The 23,558-nt window shown below is 40.4% G+C and overlaps 1 protein-coding gene across 3 annotated transcripts; it reads left to right on the top strand.

Moving 5' to 3' along the window:
* The first annotated feature begins 1,030 nt into the window (after positions 1-1,030).
* On the top strand, positions 1,031-4,634 carry LOC132299762 (DNA topoisomerase 2-like). Of its 3 annotated transcripts, XM_059796574.1 has the most exons (7): positions 1,034-1,173; positions 2,244-2,364; positions 2,460-2,565; positions 2,664-3,220; positions 3,553-3,742; positions 3,830-3,879; positions 3,963-4,634. In XM_059796574.1, exons 4-7 carry the CDS (start codon positions 2,888-2,890, stop codon positions 4,332-4,334), a joined length of 945 nt encoding a protein of 314 aa, XP_059652557.1. In that variant the 5' UTR covers positions 1,034-1,173; positions 2,244-2,364; positions 2,460-2,565; positions 2,664-2,887; the 3' UTR covers positions 4,335-4,634. The 3 variants fall into 3 exon arrangements, with proteins under 3 accessions (XP_059652558.1, XP_059652557.1, XP_059652555.1); XM_059796575.1 differs by having other exon boundaries at positions 1,031-1,179; positions 2,244-2,565; XM_059796572.1 differs by having other exon boundaries at positions 2,244-2,565.
* The last annotated feature ends 18,924 nt before the right edge of the window (positions 4,635-23,558 follow it).

Here is a 23,558-nt window from a genome sequence, read left to right as displayed (position 1 = left end):
TTCAAGGCCTAAAGGAGGACTGATCTAATTCACTGTTATTCTCGGAGTGTTGATGATTAATCAATCGTCCAATGTATGAAATCATATACAAATAGTTATTGATTTGGTGACATATCATGTGGTTAAGATGCAGAAAATTTATAATTACTTCCATTTTGCCTACACATACCACAGGCGTGCTCAGGAAATTGGAAGAGAATTTTGCGGTTGAGAGGGGTGGCCATGACAATGATGCGGAAGAGGGCAGGTTCAAGATTTGACACATTCTTTTGGGAGGACAACTGAACTGGGGGAGTCCCTCTTTCACAAAGATCCACTACAGAGACTATTCAGCACTTTGGCATTCCTCCCAACCACAAGCTCTCTTCGTTTGTTATCAACAACAATTGGAGCTTCCTATCTATGGTGATAGTGGATTTCCCTGAGCTCTAGACACTTGACTCTCCAACTGATGCCCATGACTCTACTATTTGGATCCCCTCTCCAATAAGTACCTTCTCAATAAGCCACACAATGTTTTGGCTAACATCGCACCATCAACACATGTCTAGTAGCACCACGGGGTTTTCGGGAAATTATCCGTGCTTCCTATCCGACAACTTTTGACAACATTGTAATAAAAAATAGAAAAAAGTACACATGGAGTATAACCTACGATTTTTTTCAGATTTGGCGACACGAACCTTTATTACTATTACTCATTTAGGGGTTCTAAATAACAAAATAGTCTATTTTTTTGAAGGTTACCTCATCTGTACATTCAACAATCATATATATACAAATATTTTTTTTAGTTTTATCTTATAAATTTATATTTTAAATGCTTAATAAGATTAACGTGTAATTTTAAAAATCTTATTAATCAAACGACAATTTGGGCAAGTATAATGCACAGATTTACTTTAACTAGCCCCACTGCATCAAATTGACCACATTATTTAAATCGAGGTCGAAAACATATTTGTTCTGACTGAGGGAGAAATATGAAAATATGTATTCAATTACTTGGTTGAATAATGAAATTCTCCATAATACATACGGAGTACAAAGTGGTAACGTATTGTTGGCGCATTTCACACGCTAATCTCTCTCTTCCTCGTTCCCATGACCTAATCTGAAGATTGCCGGGACAACTCCTTCCTTTACGATTGCAAGTAGTTGATTCCTAAGTAGGTTAGTGTATGTATCTCTCTTCAGTTTACAAATTTCTCTCTCGTCTTTCTCGCTCTCTCTCTCTCATATTTTCATGGTTCACTACTTTTTGTGTTCTGGGACGAATGAATTTTTAGAGAATTCTGGATGGGCACATTGATTTCTGAAACAACTTTCGTTCTTGAAGTCCGAATTCGAGTGTTATGGAGCATCCGATCGACGCCAAGTAGATCGATCGAAATTTCTTCGGTGGAAATATCTAGTCGGTTGATCGCTGTAACTTCCATTTGAAACCGAGTATTCTGTTTGCTTATTCTCTCTCCTTTTGCTTTTCTTTTTCTCCATCACACAAGCCCTAATTTTCTCTTAAAGCAACATCTCTATCTAACCTTCAAAGAATGAGGTCATTGTGCTTAATTTGTAAGCTCAGCCATCTAAAAACAGATTCCTCACTTGTCTTGAAGAAGTAACACCTTGTAGGGATCTTACCTGCGATTTTCTTGTATAAGACTTGAAAGGAGATGTTCCTCATACTTCTCATATAGCAAATCTAGCTTCTTCTCTGACTTTAGAATCTATTTTGTCTCTCATTTCTTGTTGACAATGTGTTATTGATTGTTGGTTTCAAATTGTGATATGATTTCTGTATGCATACGGTTTATAAACATTCTAGATTTTTAATCTTCTTTAGTTTGGAAGGGGTAATTTGGTATTGGTTCAGTGTTTAATTATCATATAATGAAAATTTGTTCATTCATTCCTTCAATAAATTTCATAGACAAAAAAGAGGTGTTTATCAATCAATCTTATATATGAAAATAATTTGGTATTGGTTCATTATTTAATTTTCATATAATGAAAATTTTTATGAAAATAATGTTAGTTAGTTGTTGCTTAGTGTTCAATTAATTTTGATTCCTATTGAAGATTCGTCATATATGGATCAGTTGTTATTGATTGTTGGTTTCAAGTTGTATACATGGCGATATGTGATTAAATTATGTATGCATGCAGTTTATGAGTATTTTAGCTTTTAATTGGTATTATGTATAATTTTCGATGGCTGATATTATGAACAATGTGCAATGCAGATATTGATCAGAAGGAGAAGCTTGCGACTTTGTCAACAAGGAGCTTAAACTGTTTTTGATGGCTAATCTACAATGGTCAATTCCTTCAATGGTTGATGGCCTGAACCGAGTTCAAAGAAAGGTCCTTTTCTGTGCTTTTAAGCTTAACATTTACAAGGACGTAGAAGTTTCAGAGTTCTCTCTTTATGTAGCTCTTGAATCTAATTATCTTCGTAGTAAGCGGGATCTTGCCAGTGCCATTTTTTGCATGGCACATGATTATTTGGGCACCAACAACATAAATCTTCTTGAACCAAATGTCCTATTTGGAACTCGTTACCTAGTGAGTCGAACAAACAACTTTCAGCTCTCGAAATTGATATTAAAAGTTATTTTGTTTGCTTTAACTTTCATTTCGTAGATTAATTTGTTCTTTTACAGGGAGGCAAAGATCATGATGCTGTTCCTACATATAGATACACTCGGCTGTCTGCTATCACACAGTACCTGTTCCCCAAAGATTATGATATTCTGCTTGAGTACATAAAAGAAGATGGAAACTCTGTTGAACCTAGTTGGTGAGCTTTTTACGGGTGACAAATGGATCAGTGTGTAGGTAATGAAGGTATTGTGGATGTCAAGCTAATCTCTTTTATAATTCAGACATGCCAATTATACCAATGGTTCTAGTCAATAGAAGTACTGAAGTCATAGTGACCGGAGATCGATCTTATATCCCAATATATAATCCGACGAACATTGTTTCAAATTTGAGGTGTTTACTAAATGATAAGCCAATGCAGCCAATGCAGCCCTGGTACAAAGGATTTAGAGGAAATATTAAGAAAGCTGCAGCAGATGGCTACACTATCGAAGGACTAATAGAGGAAGTCGATGCAACTACACTCAGGATTACAGAGCTACCTATTGGAGTATCGAGTCAAGATTATATAGACTTTCTGCGATCGATGACGACAGGGAATGATCCATTCATCAAGGTATGGCTTTATTCTTTATTGCTGGTATCAAAACTACAACTCACACAGTATCACACACACAAACCTCCCAATAGGAAGTTGAACACCTTGAATTATCATGTGGGAGGAACAGATACAAGGCTCTGTTATTTTATTTTCTTATTTTCTCTCTCTCTCTCTCTCTCTATCTCTCAGTCTCACTCCAACTCTCTCTTTCTCTCTCTCTTTTCCCCTGAGAGAGACCTATTTTGGAACTTGAACACCTTGAATTGTCATGTGCTAGGAGGCTCAGTAATATAAACAAAAAGTGTACTGGAAATCGGAATAATTATAGCAAAGTTTTCATGTTGTAGGATTACATAGAGCGCTTTGCTGCTGACACAACTGTAAATTTTGAAGTCATCTTACCAGCGGAGAACTTGAGCATGGCCAAGCATGAGGGTTTGCTTAAGAAATTTAAGCTTACTTCTACGATCAAGACAAGTAACATGCGCCTGTTCAACCGAGAAGGCATGATCAAGAAATATGACACCCCTATACAAAGTATGAAATTAATACCATAGGCTAATTTAGTTTATCCTTTGTATTATAACTTCGCTTTATAGTAAATTCATTTCTTTCCTTCTGCAGTTCTTGAGGAATTCATTCCTATAAGACTTGAATTCTACGAGAAAAGGAAGGCAAGTGAAATTAAATTTCTGACATTTGAATTTCTTGTTTACTTTATGGACATGGCTGCTAACTAGAAAATAATTTTGTGCAGAAGTATGTGTTATGCAATCTTGAAATGGAATTGTTGAAACTGGAAAACAAAGTTAAGTATGTAACTGAAGTTCTAGAAGGGAAGATCAGTTTTTTCCAGGGGAACATTGATAGTCTGGTAATGCTGTTGAAAGCAAAAGACTTTATGACTTTGGGGAAGATAACAAATACTCCTGAAGCAGCAGTTCCTGAAGAAGATTATGAATACATACTCAGAATGCCACTTCTGACCTTAACTAATGATGGGTATAAGGAGCTATGTTATACAGGAGATATGCTTAAAAATCGTGTTAATGATTTGAAAGATGAAACTCCGAAGTCTATGTGGTTGAAAGATCTTGGCAGTTTTGAGAAGTACTTCTTGAGGGTGTGAAACCCAGTGCAGTTCCGAAGAATGCTTCTAAGAAGCAGAAGTTGTCAACTGTTGGTCCTCACCTCCGCCGCCACCAAGAAAGTAGTTGTAGTAATTACGGGCAAGTCCGACATTGAAGGCGTTGTCACTCTCACCCAAGAGCATAATGGTCGATTCTTCAGCTCTCTAATTAAATAGGTCTTATATTTTCTTGTTTGATTTTGTTATTATGTTTCTGAACTTATCAAATATTTATATGTTTTTGAGCTGAACTTGTCAAATATTTTTATTTATCAAATATTTTTATGTTTTTGAGCTGAACTTTCCATATCTCTTTGTGTATTTGAACTTATCTTCACCGAATTGACTAGAACCTAGAGATTTTATATTTAATTTATATATGTGTGTCATGTACTTCAATTTAGTCTTATAACTAAATGTTGTTAACGCATGCAAAATTTCATTAATCCATATCCCTATGTGATTGTTACGATCGTCAATAGTTGTTATGGTCATCAATAGTTTTGGTAGGGATATTTTTCTCACCTTTCAAAGCAGTTGAAGATATTTGGTGGGGGAGTCAAACATACATGTTATGGGTAATATCCACCCAATAAATATGCACCATTTTAGTTAGTTTCACAGCAATTTTTTAAGTGTAGGCGGGACCAATTTGATTTAATTGTGCATGGACATAGTATGTCTAACTCTCCAAATATCCATTGAAGATATTTAGTAGGTTAGTCGGACATAGGGATGGCAACGGGACGCGGGGGGGTGGGGGGGCGGAGATCTCATTCCCCATCCCCATTCCCGGCCAAAATTTTTACCCCCGTCCCTGCCCCCATACCCGTTTAAAATTTCAATCCCACCCCCATCCCCGCCCTTGTCCCCACCCCCATACTCGTTAAAAATTTCAATCCCACCCCCATCCCCGCCCCCGCCCCGCCCCGCCCCGCCACCATCTTCCCCGCCCCTGTCCCCGTCACCCTCGCCCTCGATTAAGTTTTGCTGCTTCTCAATATCACACATATACATTAAGGAAAAAATCACAGAAAAATTCTCAGTTCCAATTGTTTTAAAAAAAAAAAAAAAAAAAAATCTCAACAAAATGATTAAAAATCTCAGTTCCAGTTGTAAAAAATGAAAAATCTCAACAAAATGATTAGAAATATCTCAACAAAATGATTAGAAAAATCTCAGTTCCAATTGTAAAAAAAAATTAAAAATCACAGTTCAATCAAAAACAAAATGATTTGATCTATTATATATATACACACACACACACACACACACATACAATCACCTCGTAACAGTGAAGTCCTTAGTGATGGAAAGGGAAGAGAAGACACATAGAACAAGAATTTCTTCAACCAGTTTCCAAAAATAAAAATAAAAAAAAATTCTTCAACCGATGCCTGCGAGGGGGAAGAGACGATGTCGGAGACGGATTCGGAAGGACGGGGAATAGCAGACGTGGTTGTCGAATCTTAGGAGAAGAAAGAGAGAAGATGAAGATGAGGAGGCGATGTAGGTGCAAAATTTCGCCCAACCAATAATGATTGAGAAAAATAAAACAACTCACTCAAAAACAATAAAAATAAATAAGAATAGTGTGTAGAGAAGCGTAGAATTGCTTGATCCTTTATTGGAGGCCTTAGCCTCTATTTATATACAAAAGATTGCCAGATTATGGTAGGACTCGCATTGCTTGCCCTCCAATTCTTTCTATATAACCATTCTTTTCTAATAGAGTCTTTTCCATTGTCGAATTTTCCATACATAGAACTTGCCTTGTACAGAACTTCCTATCAGAATTTTCCTTCTACAGTAAATCCTTCAAATGGTAGGACTTGTGCATTCTTGGGCCGAATTTATTTTGATCCGGCTGGGCTTGAGTAACAGGCCGGATGTTAAATACTCATAAGCTGGGCTGATGACTTCTTGATTCGGCCTTGATGGAAGTGTGGAGGACAAATAACAATGGTCTTGGGCTGTAAATACCCTCAACTTGGGCTTGGGCATGACGGGCCTTATATGTCCTTGGAATGTAGATATGGGTAGTGGTGACGTGTGTGCTTTTTATTGGAGGGAGTTTTTTCCCTCCACACTTTGCCCCAAATTCCATTTTTAATTGAGTGACGGCTCCTATTAAAGAGGGAATTGAAACCGGTTTTTACTTCGCTTCAGAAACGGTTCGTGGTCTTTCATTATTACTCCGTCACACAAGATTTTGCAAGAGTTACATTTGCCCTTGCTGCACTTCTGCGTCCTTCATTCCATCGCTTTGTCAGGTTAGTTTCGCATCTTTCTCTTCAATCTTTCATTATGAGTACTTCATCTACTCCCCGAACGTGCAGACCTTGGGGATTCTGAATCCACACCTTCATCTTCCCCCGTTCGCATTAGGGCTCCCCCTCCTAGGGTTTCTACAGATCGCCCTTCGTTGAATCCATTAGGTACTTCCCCTCTTCCAACCGAAACATCCACCTCAGGCTCTGATTATGTTCTTACCCATGAAGAGAAGAAAGCAATCATCTCTATTCGCCGCATCAAGTTCTCTATTGCTTCGGTAATGGAAGAATTTGATATTCCTGAGGGAGTAGAAATTGCAGAATATCCCGAGGGTGCCGATTTCACCTCCGGCGAGGGAATTGAGGAGGATGAGTTGCTTCTTTCGGTAGGGCACCTTAACGCCCTCCGATTCCCTCTTCATCCCTTCTATCATTTAGTTTTCAATAAGCTAGGTCTCGCCCCCCTTCAGGTAAATCCTAATTTCTTTCGCATCCTTTCGGCACTGTTGGTGCGCCGAAAATTAGAGGCTCTGGATTTGACCCTTGCCGACCTTCTGCTTACTTACAATATATCTAAGCATGGGACCGAGCCTGGTCGCTTCTTTTTTACTTCTTCCCTTCATCAGAGGATATGCACAAACCTCCCTTCATCCGAAAAGAAATGGAAAGAAAGGATGGTTGTAGTTAAAGGAAAATGGTTCGTGTCCCAATCAATTGCGCTCCCTATCCCGCGCAAATTCGGGAAATTAGGTATAGAATATTTAACCTCCCTTCATACCAAGTGTTCTGGCTGTTTTCCTTGCCAAGTCTTAATATTTCGCCGTATTTATGAGTTTCTTGGTGTTTTTTCAGCTACATTCCCATCCTCCGCAGTAAGGAACAAACTTTCTTTTCTTGAGGAACGAGTCTGGAGTGACCCCTCGCCTATCGAGGACCTGCTAACTTCTTCAAACCTCAAGGACATTGCCTCCAGTGCCGTTGCTGCAGACCTCATGGATTTGTCTCTACCATCCTTTGACAGTTTCCCCATGACTGAGGCTTTAAAAAAGAAAGCCGAAGATGCCCAACCCTTGGTCGTCATTGGATCAACTGAGGATGAAGTGGAGATTGAGGAACCACCATTGAAGAAATCTCGCCTCAACCCCTCATCCTCTGGCAAGGGCAAGGTCCCTTCTACAAGCAGAGGGAAAAAGGCTGGAGAGGCCGAACCTGAAGATGAAGTCAGGGCCTTTGTTCTAGCTGAGACTGGGGCTCCTTGGACTCCTTCATTCACCAGGGCTGACAGGTCAGTCCTGCACTCAAGGGATTCTGTGATTACAGACCCTTCAGCTGCACTGGCGGTGGCTCGAGGAATGTGGCTCCCAAAGGACGAGGAAGCCATCAGCCAAATGGGGTTGGAGCAACTACTCACCTCTGCCCCAGTCCGGGCCATAGAGGTTCGCATTGCTCCTTCAGCATTAAGTTACTCTTGCTTGCTTATGTTTCTCTTTATGCTTATATTTGCTTCCCTGTTAAACAGAGTCTATACCACACCATGGCCCTCTGCGCCACTGCTGAAGCTCAATCCCTCTCCATCAAGAAGTTGGAGAAGGATCTTGACAATGCAGAGAAGAGAGCCACTACTGCCTCTACCAATCTGAAGATAGCTTCTGAAGCCAAGGATGCGTATAAGAGGCAGTTGTCAGCCTCTGAGGCTAAGGTGGATTCTCTTCAGGCCGAGGTTCAACGCCTGACCGAGGCTCTTACTACTTGCTTCAAGGCGGGGAAGCAAATGCAGGGGCGCTACTCTTGTCTGGCGCACCTGGCTAGTGCTAAAGCGTTCCGGTCTGGCTATAATCAGGGCTCATGCCAGAGCTTCCCATACGGACGCCTTTGACAAGAAAGTGGGGGTGCACTTCCCATACGATGAAGGGCCAGAGGCTTTGGAAGCTGAAATCCGCTTTGCCGAGATGGTGAAGGCACACCTGAAGGGTACTCCTAGCTCCCCTGCTCCTGCGGCTTCAACTCCTCCTACCTCAAGTCCTAATGTAGTGGATGCTTTTGAATCTACTCCCTTCGATCCAAAGAGGAAGTAGAGCCATGTATTTTGTTTTTATGAACAGCCTGTTTTGGGATAATGAATATAATTTTTTTTTTTAGGCTTGCCTGACTTGTTTTTGCTGTATGCTCTTGATACTGTTCATATTTCTCTGTCCGGTAATGTGTTTAAACACTAAACATTGTCTTTATGCTTCGGATTTATGTTATCCGTGAAAACGCAAGGATTGTGGGAAGAAGGAGATCCTTTTAATAGTTTAGTTGATATCGCAGGATGATTCATATGGACAATGATTTAACTGTTAAATGAACCCTCCTTACCTTTTACTTGCCTGTGGTAGACGTATACATACTCTTCCCTTCTCATGTGTTCTTGATGTGAGGTGGAGTATGATGAACTTATGATATATCCGCATCCACAGGGTTTTAAACACTTGGAGTCTGGTAGAAAGAGTTCTGATCCGAGTACCAGAGGTCTAAAACGAATTACTCCTCGGCACTGAGTGTGGAGGACTAGTGCTGAATAGGACACTTAGGGTCCGAAGCTGTCTCGGATACTTAGGATCCGAGGTGAATTATACATTCCCTGGCGTGGAGCCGGAGGGGGGTTTCGCCGAGCCGAACACTTAGGGTCCGAGGTGAGATTTCGCCGAGCCGAACACTTAGGGTCCGAGGTGGGATTTCGCCGAGCCGAACACTTAGGGTCCGAGGCGAGATTTCGCCAAGCAGAACACTTAGGGTCCGAGGTGAGATTTTCGCCGAGCCGAACACTTCGGGTCCGAGGCGAGATTTTTGCTGAGCCAGATACCTAGGGTCTGAAGCGAATGACCTACTCTCCGGCGCTGAGCCTGAGGGGAGGTTTAAATGAATCACTCCCCGGCGCTGAGCCAGAGGAGAGGTTTTGCCGAGCCGGACACTTAGGGTCCGAGGCGAGAGAACTACTCCCCGGCGCTGAGCCTGAGGGGAGGTTGTGCCGAACCGGACACTTAAGGTCCGAGGCGAGAGAACTACTCCCCGGCGCTGAGCCTGAGGGGAAGTTGTGCCGAACCGGACATTTAAGGTCCGAGGCGAGAGAACTACTCCCCAGCGCTGAGCCTGAGAGGAGGTTGTGCCGAACCGAACACTTAAGGTCCGCGGTGAATAAACTACTCCCCGGCGCTGAGCCTGAGGGGAGGTTTGTTTTATATTTTTCCTCAAACCACTTATCATGAGGCGAGGACTCAAAAATGATAGGAGGCCAAGAAAGCGAGTAACAGTGGCTGTGAAGTTTTCCATTTGTTGACTTTAGAGACCTGCCTCTACTGATACTCCCTTCTTGGCAGCCAAAAGTTGTGGACCACGCATATATGAACCGCATTTCTTTTCTATTTCTATCCGATGTGGGACATAGACTAAATTTTGTAAAAAAAGTCGGTGTAAGGAATGCCTCTAGTACTGAGCTTGACAGCCTTAAATACCAGTGGGCCCTCCTTACACCGTAATTAACTATTTGAATATTCCCATATATAACAAAATGTAGCACATACTGTTTTATCGATGTGGGAAGAAAGTTTTAAGCACAGGCCATAATTCGTGTGTTTTGTGTCTTATGTGCTTGTTGTGTTTTTTTTTTTTTTTTTTTTTTTTTTTTGTTTTTGTAAAAATCATTGTAAATGATTTTTAACAGCTTGCTTCTAACGCATAAATGCTTTTTAGCAGCTTGCTTCTAACGCATAGTGCGATTTGGTATGCGCATAAAAGATGCGTAACCATAGAGTCGTATGGCCCCATTTTTATAAAAAGAAACAAAAATATAGAAAAGTGTGGCTGACTGTGGACATATTCAGCCTTATGTGTGAAGAACTTGTAGCAAAATTAATAAACTTAACTAATGGAAATACCTTTTCAGGTGTATTGCGTTCCAAGGACGCGCAATGGGACGTCCGCCAGCTTCGGCCAAACGATATGCTCCTTTCCCCACTACTTCGATAACTCTGTAGGGTCTGTTCCAATTAGGTTCCAGTTTCTTTACATGAGCTGTCTCCTGCTTCAAAACCCAATCGCCTACCACAAAGCTCCTGAGTCTGACGCGTTTGTTATAACTGTTACACACCTGCTGTTGGTATGCCGCGAGCCGAATTGCTGCCGCATCTCTCCTTTCGTCCACAAGATCAAGGCTATGTTCGAGTTGTTGCTCATTGTTCCCTTCCAGTACCAAGGATGTCCGAAGGGTCGGGATTATGGACTCGGTAGGAATGACAGCTTCGGATCCATATGCCATAGCAAATGGGCTTTCTCACGTGGGCCGTCTTGGAGTGGTTCGATAAGCCCAGAGCACTTGAGGGAGATTCTCGTACCACTTTGTCTTCAATTTCTCCAATTTTTTCTTTAAGCACCCGAATACCGTGCGGTTAGTTATTTCAGCTTGCCCATTGCCTTGTGGATGACTAACTGCAGCCAATTTTTGCAGGATTCCATGTTCACTAAAGAACTTTCTTGTACTTCTGTTATTGAGGTTCTTACCATTGTCCATTACGATGACTTTTGGTACCCCAAACCGGCAAATAATGTTGCTCCAAATGAAATGCTTTACTTCTTCGTGGGTGACGCTAGAGAAGCCTTCAGCTTCCACCCACTTGGTGAAGTAATCCGTAGCCAGAAGCACATGCTCTTTTTTTTCCATGGTTTTGGGTAACGGTCCTACTATATCAATCCCTCATTGGGCGAACGGCCATGGATTAGCCATGGCGTGCAAACCTTCGGCAGGTTGATGCTTTATTGGACCATGGCGCTGACACTTGTCACATCTTCTTGAGTATTCCTCGGCATTCTGAGCCAAGTATGGCCAAAAATACCCCTGGGTTAGAATTTTGTGTGCAAGGGATCTTCCTCCGGAGTGGTTTCCACAATCTCCTTCATGAACTTGTTTTAGAATTGTGAGAGCCTCAGTAGGGGTTAAACACTTGAGATAGGGACCGGAGAATGACCTTCGGTACAACTGGTTATTGATGATTGCGTACTTAGCCGCGGTAAGCCTGAGCTTCCTTGCCTCAGCTTTCTGATTCGGGAGAACCCCTTCCTTGAGGTAGGCCTCGATTGGATCAATCCAGCAGGGCTCGCGTGGTACTTCCGGGATCACCATCACCTCTTGCTGGGGATTAATGCTGGGCTCTTCGAGAACATCGATTGGAACAAGCCGAATCAACTCTTCATCTGAAGATGATACGGTGGCAGCCAATCGATCTACTTCGGCATTTTCATCTCGTGGTACCTGATGGAACTCAATTTGATCGAACTCCCGGATAGCACTCTCTACAGCATCTTTGTACGACTTCATACATTCCTCCTTGGGAGAATATTGCCCTGTCACTTGATTAATCACAAGCTGTGAGTCACTAAAAACTTTTAAACATCGTACCTGTAGCTGTTTAGCTAGCCGAAGTCCGGCGAGCATCGCCTCATACTCGGCCTCGTTATTAGTAGATGGGAAGTCTAGTAAAATTGACTGCTGCAGCTTGGTACCCTCGGGTGTTGTGATGTCAATCCCGGCCCCGGCCCTTTTCCGGTTGGAAGAGCCATTAACTCGTAACTCCCAGTATGGCTCTTGAAGTGTAGGTTCCTCAGGTTGATCTTCGTACTGTAGTAGGAAATCCGCTACCGCCTGCCCCTTGTGAGATACCTTCGGTGCTTAGGTGATGTCAAAAGAGCTAAGTTCAATATCCCATTTTGTAATTCGACCAGACAGGTCTGGTTTAGCTAGGATAGCCCGTATAGGGTGATTTGTAAGTACCACTATGCTGTGAGACTCGAAGTAATGTCGAAGTTTCCTCTTGGCATAAATTAACGCCAGGATTACCTTTTCTGTCTTGCTGTACCGTGTCTCGGTCGGCATCCGTCATCGTTTTGCTTGTGTAAAAGATTGGGTGCTGAACCTTGCCTCCTTCTTTGATCAACACTGCACTTGTTGCTACAGCTGATACTGCCAGGTACAGGATGAGAGTGTCTCCGGGCGTTGGAGCAGAAAGGATTGGGGGTTTTGTCATGTAGCTTTTCAATTGATTGAGAGCTTCCTGCTGCTGAGGTCCCCACAAATCTTTGTTTTTGGATCGAATAGCATCAAAGAAAGGTTTATACTTATCAGATAATCGGGATATGAACCGACTGAGAGCCGCAATTCGGTCGGTTAGAACTTGCACTTCCCTGCGGGTCTTCGGCTCCTGGTTCTGTATGAGTGCCTTTGCCTGAGCTGGGCTTACTTCTATTCCTCTTTTATTTACGACGTGCCCAAAGAACTGTCCTGACGAGACGGCGAAGGAGCACTTGGTGGGGTTCAGCTTCATATTGTATCTCTTGAGAGTATCAAAGACCTCCTGGAGGTGCTTTGGGTGGTCCTCTTTCTGTATACTTTTGACCACCATATCATCGATATAGGCTTCAACTGTATTTCCCAGCAGATTATTGAAAATTTTATTGACAAGTCGCTGGTAGGTGGCTCCGGTATTCTTTAGACCGAAGGGCATCACTCTGTAGCAGTAAGTGCCCGTTTCTGTGATGAAAGCGGTTTTCTCCTCATTTTCAGGATTCATGGGAATCTGATTATAGCCGGAGTATGCATTGAGGAATGTGAGCCTTTCATAACCCCTCGTAGCATCCACCATTTGATCAATCTTGGACAGAGGAAAGCTATCTTTTGGGCAAGCTTTGGTAAGGTTGGTATAATCTACGCATACCCTCCATTTCCCATTCTTCTTTTGAACGACTACTACATTTGAGAGCCATTGTGGGTATTGCACCTCTCGAATGAATCCTGCTTGTAATAGTTTATTTACTTCCTTGCCTATTATGCGATTCCGTTCAGGTGCGAACCGTCGGTGCCTCTGCTTGACTGGCCTGAACTCTGGGTTAACCCTCAGACTATGGCATGAGACTGTAGGATTGATCCCCACCATGTCCGAGTGATCCCAGGCAAAGACATCCGAGTTACACCGAATGACCCTGATCAATGCTTCCTTCTCTTCGGCTGTGCAAGATGAGCCAATGTAGGTGATCTTCTGAGGGTCTCCGAGGACTACCTCTATAGCGTCGAGGGACTCCTCGGTAGGTGCTTCAGCTTCGGCTTCTTACTCTGCCTTGAGATACTTGGGCAGAGGATACTGTAACTGCTATTTGATTGCGTCTTTGGGATTCGCCTCTGACTGAGGTGATTTCGACGCTTTCTTTGCTTTGTGTAACGTTAGCATGTAACATTCTTTGGCAGCAACCTGGTCTCCCCAGAGGTCGATTACCTCCCTGCCATCCGGGGATAAACACCTCATTACTTGATGAAGTGTATAGGGGACTCCGTTCATACGATGGATCCAACCTCTCCCCATAATGAGGTTATAAGATGGATGAATCTCTGTCACGATGAAGTTTTCCTTCAGAGTTCTTTTTGCTGCAATAACGGATAGATCGATCACCCCAAGCGGATTCACCTTAGTACCGTCAAATCCTATTAGGGGGCCGGAAGTTGGCCTGATGGACGATTGTGAAACCCCCAACTGATCAAAAGCTGTTTTTGTAATGATGTTGGCACTACTTCCCGGATCTATCAGCACTCTCCTGATCATGTAATTCGCTACCAGGAGGCTGATGACCAAGGGGTCCTCATGCGGGCGCTGGACTCTAGAAAGATCATTGTTACCGAATCCAATGTTGATGCTGCCTGGTGCAACCGTGTTTACCGAAGACAATCTACGTAACTTATGAGCCTCTCTTAGCCTGGATCTGTACAACTCTTCAGACTCTTTATCATCCTCTGACCTTCCGTGTATAGCATGGATAACCTTTACCTAACCGCCCTCTACCCGTCGAGGGTTAACCTCCCGAGGTTTTACGTGCTCCTTCGTGGCGAGATACTCCACCAATTCTCCTCTCGCTATCATGCTTTCTACCTGTCGCTGTAGGGACCTGCAGTCATTGGTGGTATGCCCATAATCTCTATGGTAGGCACAATGTTTGCTTTTGTCCCTCTTCTCCAAGGGTTGTTTCATGGGTTGAGGAGTCGCGAACCTCATCTTATTCTCTTGGAATAGGCGCGCCAAGGTAGTACGGAGAAGGGTAAGCCTGTCCTCTGTCCTTCGCCTTTTCTCAGATGCTTGGGTGACTTGTGTGGCGGTATGAGGAACCTTCTGCATCCTTGCGCTCGCAGCTTTCTCTCGAGACTTGTTTTCCACTGTGACGAGGGTAGCGTGCTGTGCACGGTGAGCTACGTTTTCCTCCAACCGAATGTAGATTTGTGCCCTAGCGTTCAAAGTCTGCATATCCGGGGGGGAATATTTGACCAAGGATGTGTGAAACTTGGTTCCTTGGATCATTGCCAACTTAAATGTTTCGATTGCCGTGGCAGGATGGCAATCTGCTATCTCCGAGGCCTCTATGTTAAACCTGGATAAAAAATCTTGCAAAGTTTCTCCCTTCCTTTGCCTTATGGTGAAAAGGCTGGCGATACTTTTCTTCTGCTTCTTATTTTCGCAATACTGGGCTAAGAACATAGTGCACAAGGTCTCATAGTCAGGGATAGACTTGTGTGGCCTATTCCTGAACCATTCTAACGCTGCTCCGGTTAAACTGGTAGGAAAAACCTTACACATCCACGGATCGTTATGATCGTCCAGTGCCATCTTTTGCGCATAATGATCGAGATACCGAGAGGGGTCTCCTGCCCCATCGAACTGGGTGAAGGATGGCATAGTGAACTTCTTCGGCCTCTCCACAAGGTACACCTCGTCAGTAAAGGGGGTCTTGACCAAGGAGTTCTTGTGCTCTCTAGCCATCTCGGCTGGTGTCTGGACTCTCAAGAGCTTCTTTTCGTCGAAGGCATCTTGTACACGTGCGCCATCTGGAACGCCATTGGACCATACCGTAAGCCTATGGCTGGACTCGGCCTGTTCGTCCTGTGTGCGATGCGGGAGATTATCCGAAGCAACCGCCTCGGACCTCGTCCCTTGCTTTTGCTGAACCTCACTAGGTCGAGCCCCGTTGGGTGGTGTCTCGTTGGCTGGAGGCTCGTGAACCGGAGGTAAATTCCGGGTGGGGGGTGGTGCCGCAGCATCACCTGGTGGTGGTTGTGGCGTTAGCCTGGCCATGGCCGTGTGCAGCGTATGAGTCTGCTGCTGAAGCGCAGCTATCTGGGCGACACTCGTATCGTTTGCTTGCCGGAGTGTCTCAAATTGGTGCAAGAACTCTTCTCGCATCTTTTGCATCAATTCTATCTGTTGATTCATTGCTGACTCTCCGTTTGACATTCCAGACACGATTAAAGGATTTAATTTGAAGAACAAGTGGGAGTATATTTCTATACGCTTCCCACAGACGGCGCCAAAGTGTAGGTGCAAAATTTCGCCCAACCAATAATGATTGAGAAAAATAAAACAACTCACTCAAAAACAATAAAAATAAATAAGAACAGTGTGTAGAGAAGCGTAGAATTGCTTGATCCTTTATTGGAGGTCTTAGCCTCTATTTATATACAAAAGATTGCCAGATTATGGTAGGACTCGCGTTGCTTGCCCTCCAATTCTTTCTATATAACCATTCTTTTCTAATAGAGTCTTTTCCATTGTCGAATTTTCCATACATAGAACTTGCCTTGTACAGAACTTCCTATCAGAATTTTCCTTCTACAGTAAATCCTTCAAATGGTAGGACTTGTGCATTCTTGGGCCGAATTTATTTTGATCCGGCTGGGCTTGAGTAACAGGCCGGATGTTAAATACTCATAAGCTGGGCTGATGACTTCTTGATTCGGCCTTGATGGAAGTGTGGAGGACAAATAATAATGGTCTTGGGCTGTAAATACCCTCAACTTGGGCTTGGGTATGACGGGCCTTATATGTCCTTGGAATGTAGATATGGGTAGTGGTGACGTGTGCGCTTTTTATTAGAGGGAGTTTTTTCCCTCCACAGGTGACGACTTGGGTTATTAGGATAAGGTTTTAAGGTTTCAACATATATGGTATATATATATATAGTATAGGCTAGTTTAGTAAATATAATAACATGGGCAAGGGTATCTTAGTAATTTTACACCTAATCGAGGCGGGGCGGGGCGGGTTTACCCCTTCCCCGCCCTCACCACCGGACCCGGACCCGGACCCGGCGGGGATTCAAAACTTGTCCCCATCCCCATTCCTGTTTAGTTAAAAGGATCCCTATCCCCGCTATAAACGGGGCAGGGCTCGGCGGGGATGGAGAATTTGCCATCCCTAGTCAGACATAAATGTCATGAATAATACCAACCCAATAAATATGCACCATTTTAGTTTATTTGAGAGCAACTTTTAAGTGTAGTTGGGACAGTTTGATACTCTCCAGTGGGGGGGTTGTTTGTGTGTTTTATTCCCGACCAATAAAAATAATTCTTTATATATATCTACTCTCCTATAGGGGGTTGCTTGCATAATTGGGCCGAATTCTTTATATATTGCATAAATAGTCCATCAAAGGTAATCGATTAAAAATTTCTCTACTAACTCTTTAAAATTATTTTTTCCAAAAAAAAAAAAAAATGTGCTGGGGAATCAAGCGGTTAGAAGAGGAACAAGGGTCTTAGGATGACCTCTATTAATAGGTATGCTCTGGGAAGAGAATCCATAATCTTCGGATAGTATTTGGAATATGGCCAGCTTGTAAGGTATGACAAAGATGGTCTGTGCATTCAATGTTGTTTGGGTTGTTTTTCTTTTCCTTCTATTGTTTATGCAGTTGTTAGGAAACTTAAGAAACACGAATATGGGTACAATATGAACATGAGATCCGGTAAATCTAAAATAATAATAATAATAATAATAATAATAATAAGATAAGGGTATGGTGGGATGTGTCAATTTAAAAAAATATATATTAATTTTTTATATACAAAAATAATATATATTTTTGTAATATTGTGAATCTAAATGCACTAATTAAATTGTTTATAAATACATAAGCAAGTAAAGTAATTAAACAATGTGAAGTTCTAAAGAGTAGAAAAAACATAGAAAAATAAAATCCCCAACTCTAAAATCTTAAAAACCAAAAAAATGCAAGGAAAAAATAAAAAATAAAAATCAAATATGCATATTGTGGCGAATCTGGGGATCAATTAGGTATTTAAAATGCAATTTGTTGCACTATAACTCAACCTCTATTTTTTAACCTACAAAATTTTAAATATTACAATATGAACTTCTATATTTTAAATGCAATTTTGTTTTATTATAACTTGATCCCATTTTTGACCTACAACTTTTTAAATATTACAATATGAACCCCAACGTATCCCAAAAGTATTCAAGGTATATAGCCGCGTATCCTAGGTGTGATATCCCTCAATTCCGGAACACGGGTTGATCAAGTCCGCGCACGAGACCGAGGGAAGTATTAAGAAATTAATATTTTAAATTGAACACAGAATACAAAAAGATAAATAAAGAAATAATTGTTGATGAAAAACAAAATAATAAATCTGCTCTAATTAAAATCCAATATTCCTCAAAGATAATATTAAAATCCCAATAGAATAATTCTCCAAAAGAATACAACTCGGGAATCCTGGATCCCTAATAATCCAATAAATGAATTAAAATATAACTATCTAAAACTGAATTAAATAAACATAAAGGAGAATCCTATGTAAAGATGAAGTCAAGTCTCTAATCTGCATGACCAATTGCTAATCCTATTATTGACAAGAACTTGAAAAAATATAACAATGGTGGGTCAAAACCCACAAGAAGTCATTTCTACGACAACTCAAATAGAGACTTGAAAAAATTACACATATATACCTAACTCATGCATTAGCTACATAGTCGATAAGTATATAAATATATACACTAAAGACTCTCACTGGACTAAGGTAGACTCAACCGTGTAGTTAGTATCTCATGCAAATCGCACACAAAGGTGGTCACGAGTCCTCCTTCTACCAGGGCACTCACACCCTTAAATCCAGCTAACCATCTCAACTGGTAATATATGCCTCCATCCTAATCACTGATCACAAGACCTCAAGCTTGTATCATGGTACACAAAATATCATTATTGATATAACCAGCCATATTCTGACAATGGTATACAAACAACAACCATACTCATATCCTAACAATGGGTTAAAAAAATATATAAAAATATATTATAATAGCCATATCCTAACAATGGCATGTCATTCATATCTTGACAATGGTATGACATAGAACCATATCTTGACAATGTTACTTAAAAAATCCAAACACACACACACACACACACAGATATATATATATATATATATCATGTTTAAGACCATACAATATAGATATGCCCTTCATTAAAACCATAACATATCATAACAGTAAATAACATATAATATCTTGTTATTAAATCATAGGAATAACTTACAATTATATTTTTAGCTTCTTATATCATTTATCTTCACATAATCTAAACCCTAAGCATGCTGATATTTTATATTTATAGCCAATTAAGAGTTCCACAAACATATCTCATGCTAAACATTTAAATCTCATATGTTAAAGCAAGTCATTAGATTAAACACAAATTCAAAATTGAATTACTTCCATTAACATGCATTGTTATAATTATGCCTATTAATTCATATACATTATTCTTAAGTCCACATATATTATATCAGGTCCTTAAATAATCAAATCGGAGCCTGATGACTTCTTGAGCGCGTGCACAAAATAATCCACAACACTTTGAGTTTGGAAATTAGTGTCAAGTGGGCATCATACTTTAAATTTATTAACCGCTTAACACCAATACTATGTAGTATGAGTGAGTGAGAAGGGATCGTCCCAAGAGATTATACGTGTTGGAATTTAATTTCGACTCTAATGTATCAATTGATTGCAAAGAAGGGTTGGGTTGGTTGATTAAACCTATGTGCAATGAAATTAGAATGCAAGTAAAGTAACTAATGAGATATAGGGATTTAAGAGATATGAAGAGAGGTCTTAGGATGTTGGAATCACCACTAAACTCGTGTAATTAACCACTTGTTTTTCATTAATGGGGAATACATTGTTGTAATCTAGATGTGGCTACAAACATAAACACAATTTGCAAGTAAAAGTCTGAACTGTCTAATGCAAGTGTGAATTATCTATCTAACCAACAAGTAAACTAAATGTAGAACAACCCACCTAGACAAAGGCATAATCCATCAATTAGTTAACAAATGTGTCCAATGAGAGCCCACATCAATCTAGAGAATCATAAAATTTGCAATAATAAGTATGAAGTATCAAATCAAGCATAGGTTGTCTATCTACCTACAAACATGAATTAAATTGTTGAACAACCTATCAAGTGTAAGCATAATCCATCAAATTAATTTAAAAACCCATTTAATGAAAACCATGCTTAGTTATCACTAAATCTTTAATTAATCACACAGACATGCAACTAACATAAAGAATCTAGTGTAGAGATCAATTCCCAAATAATCACACATAAGACAACATGTAATTAAAATAGACAATCACTGGGAATAATTAAATCAACAATCGTGTAATGACCCGATCATTTTCCTCCCTTTCCTTTTCTCAAATTTTACGGATAAATTTTTTCCGTTTAATTTTCTTTTTCGAGTTCTGTTTCTCATCACTTGGTGTCGTCTCGAGTGCTTGGAAATGGTTTTTGAGACTCTTTCATTTAGATTGACAATTTCCTTTAAGGACCGAGTCATTTTCACATTTTCACTTTTTGGACACTATTCACTTTTCGTCATTTTCCCTATTTTGTCTTTTTCCCCGTTAGTCACTTTTTGACACAACCTCACTTTTCATGCTCGGAGTTGGTTTTTAACTTCACGTGCCTTCATCGTAAGTGGTTTTTCACGAAATACGTATCTTTACTTTTGTCTCAAAGTTACAAATCTTGAAATTTAAAATGCAATATCAACCAAATGACACAATATAATATGTTTGGAATCTCCAATATAACACCTCAAGATATAGATTAACAAAATCACAAACTTTGAATCAAAATTACAAAATTTACCAAAGTGATATAATTAAACATAATTAGAACTTCCAATATAAAACATCAAGTTATAAATACTCAATATTATCAACTTGAAATTTAAAATACGAAATCAACAAAATGGATATACTTGGACATTAATCAGATCATACTGATACATAGTGGTTTTCGGGTTGCTATCTCGCCGGTTACTAACCAAGTGCGCACTATAAGGTAAAGAGAACTCATCTCCCATACTAAAGTCAAGCTTTAGCCAAGTCTCAACAACAATGCCCCAAGAATCCAAAATCAACAAATTAATGCAACAAATGTATATCATATATACTCAATGCACTTAGCCAAATACCATACACATTCGAGTCATGGAAATCACACAAGAGATGCCCTAGGCATTCAAGCTATAATGGCATATTAAATGTCAATATATATTTGTAATGCATTGGAAGTTTTAATTTTGTTAAATTGCATGAATGTTATGGTTTATGCTAGAAATGTTTTAAGGTAGCTTAGGATGCTCCTTGAGTCTCACCTTGGACATAGACGTTAGGTGGCATAAACCGTATCGTATCAATTTAATGAACAGTAAAACGTTACGTCATTTGCTTCTAAGTATTTTAAATTTCAAGTTTATTTGGTTAAATAGTGAAAATTGAGGTTTAATAGGTCGTATTTTGCATCGGGCATATTTGGGGGTCATGAACCATTCCCGCATACTTGAAAATACTTCTTACATTTGCGTGCACAATCATTTTAGCACAGAAATTCATTTTTGGCCAAATGCATACTTGAAGCAAATTGCATTTTTTTTTGTGTTTTTAGCCCCTATCTGATCTAAGGGCATTCTGGGCATTTCACATTGCAAATTAAAATTTTATTTCTATATGGTTGGGTAGAAAACTTGATTTTAGGGGGTTTCTTATTTGTGTTTTTGCAAAAAAAAAATCGTTTAGATTCCAGATTTTCAGAAATCAAACAACAACACTTTTTAATTAAACATGAACAAACCACAAGAGCATGTAACACCATCAAACCCAATTCTAACTCCACTAGGTCAACCCTAACCATCATCCGTAGGTTTTTGAAATTAAGGCTCTGATACCAAATTTGTAACGACCTAAACTCGGAGGTCCGAATCGCTAACCAGGTCCTTACTCGAACCCGAGGACACACTAGGGGTAAAATGGTCTTTTTAAAATAAGTAAGGATAATTTGTCCTTAAACTAGTCAAATGAAGTTTAAAACAATCATTCTAGTCATTTCATGACATATAAAGAGGTTCTACGGTCATTGATAATGATTTCCCAATAGTGCTGCTACTCGGTTCAAGGGAAATCCTGACATTATCTCACTAAAACATCTATATCTCCTATCATGAATGGAATTTAAAGATGATATTGGTGTCATTGGAAAGCTAACTCAAATTCTTAAAAATAGACTTAAGAATGACCTTATTTGGGTTCGAAACGAAGACGTTATGACAGCATGAAGTCAGATGATCAAAGCTGATAAACTACAAAGGCAAAAGTGGACACTGGAGGGCTTAAACCGGTTCAATGACCCTGAACCGGTTCAAGATGGGCAGTGTGACCAAACATGAACCAAATGCACCCCTTGAACTGGTTCAGCACATTAATGCCTTACACACCAAACCTTTAGAGCCTATGTAGAAAAAAATGGTCGGAAGTTGTATCCCACCAATCCATGAAGATAGTCCTTGACTACATCCAACCATCCTCTTCCCATAGCAAAAGGTCTGTCATCTCCCCTCCAAAAGACATGGCATTGGAAGGTATTAAGTTTTAGCAAAATAACCATCTCATTGGTATCTTAACACATAAAAGATTGCCCTTCAAGCTCACATAAACCACAGCAGCAAAAATTTGGAACTCATTTGGACTCACAGACACAATCTTTGGAGAAAATGGTTCCTATATCTTTAGGTTCCACACCTTTTATGAAGCTGGGGATGTTCTTTCACATGGAACATTGCAGGGCACCTCTTCTCCCTCAAGAAATGCAGCCTCCAACCACCAACCCAACCTACCGCAGCTACTAGCATCCCTGTTTGGGTCAAATTCTTTAGCATTCCTGCTCATTACTGGACTGCCACTGGTCTCAGCCACATAGCAAGCTCAGTTGGGGTTACCCTATATGCAGACAAAGCCACAGAGAGAAGGACAAAGCTAAAATATGCAAGTACTTGTGTTGAGATGGATCTTTCATTACCTCTATTAAATGAAGTGGAACTCATTATGGAGGATGACAAAACGGAGAGAATTGGCATTGACTATCAATGGCTACCTAAGATTTGCAATAAATGCAACAAACTCAACCACAATAAAATCTCACGCCCACTAAATGTCATTGAACACACTCCTAGAACGGATCACAGTCCAGCTCCAAATAGCCCCTCCAATGATTGGATAACCATTAGGAAAAAAAGGAAGACAGGAGGCAAAAAGATCCACAGCAGAGGACATTCAAACCACCAACTGTGATACCCCGGATTTCCGAATGCGGGTTGGCCAGGCCTACGCCCGAATACCCGAGGATATCAAAAACAAAATCGACAATAAATGAACACAGAGTACAAAAGAATAAATAGGAATAAATAATTTGCTGAAAGAAAACTAAAAGAAAAATCCAATAATAAAACCTCTTAATAAATTTTCATTAATAATAAAATCATTTTGATACAATAAATCATCCATTAATACAACTTGAGAACCCATACTGTGTGGACCCCTAAAAACCAATCTGAACAAGTGACAGCAATAACTGTCTATAACTGAAGAACGAAGTATAAAAGAATCTCCTATGTAGAATCGAAAGGAATGAAGTAGACTGATTACTGCTCACACAAACAACCTCTACTCCTGACGAACACCTAAAAAATAATGGTAGGTCAAGCCCATAAATAAGTTCT

Source organism: Cornus florida, unplaced genomic scaffold (assembly GCF_030987335.1).
Source record: "Cornus florida cultivar Cherokee Brave unplaced genomic scaffold, ASM3098733v1 CherokeeBrave_3.0.0_Hap2_Chr03, whole genome shotgun sequence".
NCBI classification, from domain to species: domain Eukaryota; kingdom Viridiplantae; phylum Streptophyta; class Magnoliopsida; order Cornales; family Cornaceae; genus Cornus; species Cornus florida.
The sequence above is the reverse complement of the archived record's forward strand: the minus strand, read 5'-3'. Positions and strand labels throughout refer to the sequence as shown.

Excerpts from the sequence above, each read along its gene's own strand:
- LOC132299762 (XM_059796575.1), top strand. The coding sequence starts at position 2,888 with ATGCCAATTATACCAATGGTTCTAGTCAATAGAAGTACTGAAGTCATA. Across the intron at positions 3,221-3,552 it reads GGAATGATCCATTCATCAAG|GATTACATAGAGCGCTTTGC; the intron begins GTATGGCTTTAT and ends TTCATGTTGTAG. Across the intron at positions 3,880-3,962 it reads AATTCTACGAGAAAAGGAAG|AAGTATGTGTTATGCAATCT; the intron begins GCAAGTGAAATT and ends AATTTTGTGCAG.